This window comes from Micromesistius poutassou (genome assembly GCF_964030765.1).
Source record: "Micromesistius poutassou genome assembly, chromosome: 17".
Classification (NCBI taxonomy): Eukaryota; Metazoa; Chordata; class Actinopteri; order Gadiformes; family Gadidae; genus Micromesistius; species Micromesistius poutassou.
Genome location: NC_140287.1, coordinates 3096561 through 3104706, shown reverse-complemented (window position 1 = coordinate 3104706; position 8146 = coordinate 3096561). Strand labels below are relative to the sequence as shown.

At 44.5% G+C, this 8146-nt stretch overlaps 1 protein-coding gene across 1 annotated transcript; it reads left to right on the top strand.

Moving 5' to 3' along the window:
* Positions 1-1751: 1751 nt before the first annotated feature.
* Positions 1752-7825, top strand: pnn (pinin, desmosome associated protein). Its single transcript, XM_084481908.1, has 9 exons — positions 1752-1869; positions 2296-2376; positions 3417-3488; positions 3801-3876; positions 3997-4091; positions 4221-4296; positions 5043-5198; positions 5445-5583; positions 6263-7825. The coding sequence occupies exons 1-9, from the start codon at positions 1757-1759 to the stop codon at positions 7504-7506; spliced, it is 2052 nt and encodes a 683-aa protein (XP_084338034.1). The 5' UTR covers positions 1752-1756; the 3' UTR covers positions 7507-7825.
* The last annotated feature ends 321 nt before the right edge of the window (positions 7826-8146 follow it).

The window sequence follows — 8146 nt, the reverse complement described above, 5'->3', positions numbered from 1 at the left end:
CATTGGTCATTTTAATGTTCATTCTGATCGTTAATTTATCCATCCAATGCTGTAAGTAGAGAGATTTTCCATTACATAGCACATATCTGTTGTTCCAAATGGGGGTTTGATGTGGGGTAAAATTGTGTGTGTACTGTGTACATGAGTTTCCAGCATAACAGCACCTGTTTGTGGAATAAGGATAGTTTGACAGGCAATCTTTCAATCTGAAAATCACATTTAAGAACAAAATCCATACCGCCCATTTTTTTGAACAACCCCCTGGGGAGACAATACCAAATACAGTTTTTGTTCAGGAGAAAGGATTTTAGCCATTTTAATTTCAGCACAGCATTTAAACACTCAAAATCAATTGCTTGTAGACCGCCATCTTTGTATTCTTTACTTATTTCTGATTTCTTGATGTAATGAACCCTATTTTTCCAAATGAAATTAAAGTTTAATTGGTTGAATGTTTTAATAAACTTATTAGGGATGGCCATTGAATATGCAGGATAAATGCACCTTGCTAAGGATTCCATTTTGGTTAAATATGTCCTTCCAAAAACTGTTAGGTCTCTTTGTAACCACATATTGAGCCTGGATTTATATTCAAGAATCTTGTCTTGTATATTTAAGGTTTCACTGTTTCCCTTTTGGTCGTGCCCCCTCGGGATTCTGAGTAGTCCGAGCTCAGTGATGACGCTCTCAACAAAAATGGCTGCGCCCGTGAAGAGATTTATTTTCTCTGTATTTGTACCACGTTGGTCATTTTAATGTTGATTTTAAATGCTCTTACACACTTTATTACATTGCTAATTTATTCCAGTCACCACTGTATGCATTGCACGGTCTTGCTGTGCGTGCAATACAATGTAAAGTTGTGTTGTCCGTTTTCGAGCTGGTTTGCTAAAGAGGCTAATGTAGCTAACAATAACAATGACTAATAGCCAATGACGTGACACCGTCACAAAGACGAACGGGAACGCTAAAAGTTCTACGAGACAGGAAATGACGTCACAAGTGAAACTCCGAAGGCTGGTGTCCGAGGCATCTGGAACACACCGTAAACCAGGACCATGAACGCGCCTATAGTGACGAGTCACTCATTCATCTGAAGGTGATGGGCAAAAATAACCTAACGGACACATTACATTACGAATATAGTCAACTCTGGGTCCAAACCGAACGAACACAACACACCACACATTCAAGAGGGTCAAGATGACCCTCGAGCCCTCCTATCAGTCACGGCTGGTTAGAAGGGACACACATATCACACAGAAAGACAACACAACCCGGAGGCTCAAGGACAAGAGAACCCTCTATAACCAACACAAAGTCTACCACACACACCTGGCTTGGAAAGATACTATAAGTTTCACATGCACCGGATCACGGGGCTCTTCTGAAGCAGAACTTCCACGGAGGCGACCTCAGCGCTCTTAGGGGACGTAGAATATTCGATCTCTCACGCTTTATGAATCAGTATTACCTTTGCTACTTTACTCAATAAATCCGAGGCCCTCGTGCTGACAGACTTTATTACCTCTCCGTCTCATTTTATCTGGTCAAGTAACTAGACACTGTTTTTCCCAACAAAGGCTGGACGGTGACCGGAAAAAAACAAACATATAATATATAATAAATAACAAAAAACAATAAATAAAAATAATTACAAATGTATATATAATATATATATATAGATTTATTTATTTTATTTAGGAAGAAATAGACCGGAAGAGTGTAGTCGGAGCTCATTCCATCCGGAGTGAAGATGGCGGTGGTGGTGCGGAGCCTCCAAGACCAGCTCGAAAAGGCCAAGGAGAGCCTCAAGAATGTCGACGAGAACATCCGAAAACTCACTGGACGCGATCCTAATGAGTCTAGGTAACACGGCGACCATGCATCTGGAACATCTACTCCGACTTGTGGTTTAAAGTGCCAACATTTGATGGCTAAGTAATGCTAACGTTAGCCACGCTTCACTAGCATGGGACGCTAACCGGGTTTCATCGGACATGTGGTGATTCTGTTTTTATTTTGTTCATATAATTATGCGTTTGCCTGTGATCCAAGCTAATAACAAAAATAAAAATAGCTGCTGCATGACAAGATTACGAAATAAATACGGAATGACGCAAACTAGACCATTGGCCTGTAAAACATCTGACAGATTACCAGAGTATTGCAGAACCGGTCCTGTATGTTAATTATAGTAATGCGATCCTATATTTGTTCATCATTTGTCACATAGTGACTGACTAACTGTAAATTGAAAGATGATTTGAAAGCGACCATCCATTGTATTCACAGACCGGGCCAACTGAGACGGCTCAGCGGCCCCATGGCGGCAGGCCCAGGTGGAGGTAGAGGCAGAGGGAGCAACCTGCTCAGGTACACTCACGACACGCCAATAACATTGTTGTCACGCAAACAGTCCCCGGCCAGCAAACTATGTTGTTGACAATCATTTTTGTCTATGCTTCTTCTGATAATGTTTCAAGCTAACACAAGTTATGAATGGTTTCTTCTCCACATAGTGGACAACACCATATACAGTTCTATGAGCTTGTTGATCAGTTAAACACTACAAACATGGCCTCTTTGCCATTTCCACCCAAGCCAAGACAGACCAAAGGTCTACCTGGTAAATGAAAACCGGTGGGCGTGGCTTATTTACCATTCCGCCCACTTCCAATATAAACTGAATTCTTAACTGTTGCTTCATGAACCACTTCCAGAGTGCCAGCTCGTTGAACATTCACCACTCTGAAGCCGGCCACACACCACACGTCAAATGCCGCCCCTAGCACCAATAGGAAGCATCGCGCTGCAGCACCACTGTGGTTATGTTTTGAAAGCAGCAGATCAACAAACATAGTCGTATAGGCTACCATTACGTTATACGAGTTGTTTTATGACTACATATATTGCCCTGATGCCCATGATCCTCTGTTTGTGCTTACAATGATCGTCACATTAATTCATAGTTACTTATGTCCTGTCAGGCACTTTGTTAACGGTTTAGTCACTTTATTTACAGTCATTGCTCATTCATTCTGCATTGTGGAATTATTCAGCTACTGCATCAACAATCTCCAAATGTACAGGACCTTGTATCAAGCCGGGATGTACAAATTAGCTTTAAAAAAGCGTTTTTTTACGCGTGGCAACACTAGGGAATAGAACAGTAGCGTGAAGCTTAGCGGGGCGGCACACCGACACGCGCTTGCGTGCGTCAAGGCGCCGCCGGTGTGAGCTAGTACGTCGGAAATAATGGGTTGTTTTTTACGCTGCACTTCGGCGGCGGTGTGTGTTGGGCTTTAGTCATACCTAGCCCAAAACGACAATACCACAGAGGATCAAATTAGTTTTTTCTCAATGTAATGTGTTGATTGATGTTTATTTGGTGTTTTTTCTCTGGTTCTTCCTAGGCGTGGTCTCTCGGACATGGGAGGTGGTGGCCCCCCGGCAAAGCAGAGAGACATCGAAGGGGCCCTGCTACGGTATATATTTTTTCAATTAATTGTGCTTTAATGTCAACGGTGATTAATGGGTCACAGGGAGCAAAATGGAAAACCGAGGATGCACAGATATATTTATAAAGATTTTGAGTTTTTTTCTGTGTTTAATATGTGTGACAGTTCTGTTCAACGTCACTTCATGAGAAAGGACAAAAGAGAAAGTGGGTTAGTTTGAGCACAAGGAAATGGCCAGCTTGGCCACAAGAGGATGCTGAATTATACAATGCATGATGGTTTAACAACTTGCAATCCGTGGTGTGGCTCATGTCATGTCGTCCTGTTGTTTTCTTGAAGGTTGGCTGGAGACCAGAGAGCCAGGAGAGATTCACGCCACGACAGCGACGCCGAGGATGATGACGATGTCAAAAAGGTTCGGAGCCACGAAAACCCTTCGCTTGAATTGAATGTGTTGGCTGATCATTTATAGACCATGTTCAAAGTTGCCTAGCTTTAATCGACCCAGCTAACCCCCATGTGTTCTTGTGCCCAGCCGGCGCTGCAGTCGTCTGTGGTAGCTACCTCCAAAGAGCGAACACGCCGAGACCTCATCCAAGACCAGACCATGGACGAGAGGGGGAAACAGAGGTGAAGCCCTATGCACTGCTGTAGATCAGCCATTGGTGTCTGTTTGTATTTATCTGTGTCCATTCTGGTTTTTCACTGCATCCGTGTACAGTCTTATAATATCTGGCTGCATGTGCCTTTCTCCGTCAGGAATCGGCGTATGTTTGGCCTGCTCATGGGGACCCTGCAGAAGTTCAAGCAGGAATCCAATGTCGCTACAGACAAGGTAAGAGGATTTGCATATTGAAAATGATTGTGCATTATTAGTTAAATACCAGTACCATAATTAAGCAGAGTTTCAATTAAACAGTTCTCTTAGTGGTAGTGGCTGGGTGTAGCAACATGTTTTGACATTTGAAATAAATGTTGGTCTCATTCAGAAGCTGGGTCTACAATTGTTCCTGGTTTCCATGGAAGTGCTTCTGAGGGTTAACCTCTTCATTACTAGGCATATTTCTGAGTTTATTTCCTGGAAATAACATGCCCAAAGTAAATAGTGTACACCTCAACAACTGCAAGGGCTATTATATGTAATCTTAATTTCCACCTGGAATTAATTTATTTTTTTATAGTGAATACCACCTAGCCTAATCAGTTGGTAGTCCTATAGTACAATCGGGACATAGCACAATATTGAGTGCCTGGGTCAATATTCAATGTCAATAAAGTGAATAAGAGCAAAGAAGATTTAGTAGAGGTATGTTTTTGGTGTAATCTCAAAATGAAAACATTAATGCAATGCAAAATGGACAATATAAACTTGATGAGACAAACAGGTGGATATCTTGAGAACCCATTGTACAATTCAGATATTTTACCCCTGTCACAAAACTGTCACAATTGCACCATTCAGTCACTAGATGGTGATGACAGACTTGTGTTCTGATGAATTTACTTATTTCCTAAAGCATATCAAGTTTTACCACTCACTTTTCATTTAATTCCATGACTTGTTTCTTTGCCCAATTGTAGCAAAAGCGACGTTGTGAGATCGAACAGAAGCTGGAGGTGCAGGCGGAGGCTGAGAAGAAGAAGGTGGAGGGCGAGAGGAGAGAGCTCTTTGAGGAGAGACGGGCCAAGCAGACTGAGCTGAAGCTACTGGAGCAGAAAGTGGAATTGGCTCAGCTGGTGCGGGATCCTTTTAAATGTGTTTAGGGCCTGGCGATCTTACAAAAAATTATGTTTTGGAAACTAGATTAAATAGATAATGGAGGGGAATTGAAATGGTTATTGGAGGGGAATTAAAATGGATAATGGAGGGGATTGAAATGGATAATGGAGGTGATATTTCCATCAGAAATAGTTTCTTAAACTATTTTTAGTAAAAAGTTTTTTTTTTTCTTTCTTTTTATTCTCTCTCTCTCTCAACAACAGCAAGATGAGTGGAACAGCCACAACGTCCTTCTGGTGAAATACATCCGCACCAAGGCTAAGCCGCACATCTTCTACAAGCCCGGGAAGGTGTGTTCCGCCACGCAAAAGCTCCTCGACGAGTCCACCAAGAATCTCAATGGTAAGAGCCATGGGTTTTCTTTCTTTATGAATGCCACCGCCATCATTTAAATCCATCACAGAAGAAGGAAACATATTTTCTATTCATTTAGGCTAGATAAACAATAATGGTTGAGTCAGGCTACTGTTGGATTGCAGACATTAAGTTGACCTCTTTGTTTCTTCCCAATTCGTATCAGAAACTATTCAAGGGACTGAATTACATTTTAGTTTAAATAACGGTTCAAATAGCCAAAAGCAATGGATAAAGGTTCTGACCAGTGCTGGAAGTTATAAGAGTGACAATCATTGCTAATATGACTCATCTATGTTCTTATTTAGACACACTGCTTTGAACGGGCTACCTCAAATTATGTCAAACAGTTGGTTTGTACATTGTGCAAAGTTTAAATTATATCGCACTGCATATGAAGAAAATGTTACATCACCTATTCGGGACCAATCGCCAGTGATGGAAAGAGGCAGAAATGCTGATCTTACACTAGAAAAACTTAAAATTACGCTTGAGATTTCAGCTGTCGGTTACATTTATTTATTTTTGTTTCAATAAAAACAAATCAAGAGTACCAAGGTCGTGGAAAAGATCAATGTTGAGGTGTTGGCTCTGAATCTGCCATTGTCCTCAAACCTCAACTATGCAATCATGTTCTTTGCAATCAACGGTGTTTTCTTGCCTACAGTCGTGTTTGAGGAAAGGCAGGAGGCGTTTGCTGAGCACCTCAGCAAAATGGAGGCACGCCCCCGGCGACAGATAAACCGCGACACGGATGCCGGCGCTATGAAGAGGGACCAATCGGCGGAGGGTAAGCCCGCAGGCCAGGTAGTCAAGGTGACAGGTAACCGGGGTGACTTGGAAATGGAGGAGGATGAGGAGGAGGAGGAGGAGGAGGGGGGGGTTGGGAAGGATGCTGAGGGGAATGGAAAGGGGATGGACACAGAGCAGGTGAAAGGAGTCCTTGAGGGAGGGGAGAAGGGGGTGGGAGAGGGAGAGGAAGGTATGGAGGTTATAGAGGAAGGGGATAAAATCAGTGAAGAGGAGTCATCTAAGGGTAAGGGTGGAGCGAGAGGGGGGAAGGAGGAGGTGGAGGTAAGTCGAGACACGGGGGGGATAGTGATGGAGGAGCAGAGGGCAGGGAAGAAGAAGGAGGAGCAGGAGAGGGGGGAGAACAGTGAGGCTCAGGCTCCAGAGTTAACCCAGGGCCCCACCATAGACCACCACAAGGAACCAAGCACGGAGGCCCCGCCCTCTGACACCGTTTCACCTGGAGATGTCCCGGCCACTAAGATTGCCAGCCGACCACCCCCAGCTGCCCCCCAGCCGGCTGAAACAGCAGCCCAGACCCAGAGCGACAAACCTTCCCCAAGCTCACAGCCCCATCAAACCCCAGACCCGCCCGCACAGGAGTGTGCTGTTGACCCCGGGCCAGATCCAGCCCAGAGCTCAGTCAAGGTAGAACAAGCGACCCAAGATATGACGGAGCCCTCAAAACCTCAAGCTCCCGCCGCCGCAGAAGTGGCCCCCAGGCAAACGGAGAAAGCGGGAGACAAGCATGGCCGGTCCCGCAAGGATAAAGCCAAGCGGAAGGACCGCGCCTCCTCCTCCGGGAGCTCCGGCTCCTCCTCCAGTGGCTCCTCGTCTTCCTCCGGCGGCTCCAGCCACTCCTCCTCGTCCTCCTCTTCGTCCACCTCGTCCAGCAGCCGTGGGCGCGGCCGGGACAGCGGCAAGCGGCACCAGCGGCCGGTGGACCGCGAGAGGAAGAAGGGGGCTGAGAAGAGTGTTCACAAGCGGGGCACGGGCGGTGGCGGGAAGAGGGAGTCAGCGAGCACCAAGGAGAAGAAGAGGCGGAGTGACGGGGGTAGGAGTAGGTTGTCCCGGGGGGACAAGGACCCCAAGGACAGAGACAGGAAGGAGAAGAGGCACTAGGCCACACCTCTACAACCCTCCTGCCTGGTCAACGCCCTTTCTTTACAAAGCAGGCTTTTTTCTTTTCTATGTATGGCCTGTTGAAACAAAAGTGTGTGTGTGTGAGACGGTTTTTGTGGCCACCGAGCCATCAGTTCGATAGCCTTGTCCTCTTGTAGTCCTGTGAGAGCAGTCAACTTTTTTTTTTTTTTTAACTCTTGAAACGATGTCAAAGACTAGCCATCTGTGTGGCTAATGTATGATGTGCAAATAGATGTTTAAACAAAGGTTTTTTTTGTACCGGTTAAGAATCAGCTTCAAATAAAAAGTGAGAATATGTTTCAATGTGTTTTGTCATTCAGCATTTACAACTTGGTAGGCTTGTTACCAAAAGCACAAGTTGTAACATACGTTTTTTGTGAACCCTAGAAAATATTGCTGGAGAATGACTATTTTGTTAAAATACACATTTTAATGTGGGGAATAAAGTATTTGAACCATTTTATTAAGAATCAGTTTTGCTTGAGTGTCCTATAGTAAAGATTCTAATTAATCAGACATGTCATGTCATGTCATGCCAACTCTGTCATCGGCCCAGAGATGGCCGAAGGGTCCAAAGAAACTGCCTATAATGAGTCCCAAAGAGTAGCATATCCTGGGG

Coding starts and splice junctions, on each gene's coding strand:
- pnn (XM_084481908.1), top strand. CDS start 1,757: ATGGCGGTGGTGGTGCGGAGCCTCCAAGACCAGCTCGAAAAGGCCAAG. Junction 1,870..2,295: donor CGCGATCCTAATGAGTCTAG/GTAACACGGCGA, acceptor TTGTATTCACAG/ACCGGGCCAACTGAGACGGC. Junction 2,377..3,416: donor AGAGGGAGCAACCTGCTCAG/GTACACTCACGA, acceptor GGTTCTTCCTAG/GCGTGGTCTCTCGGACATGG.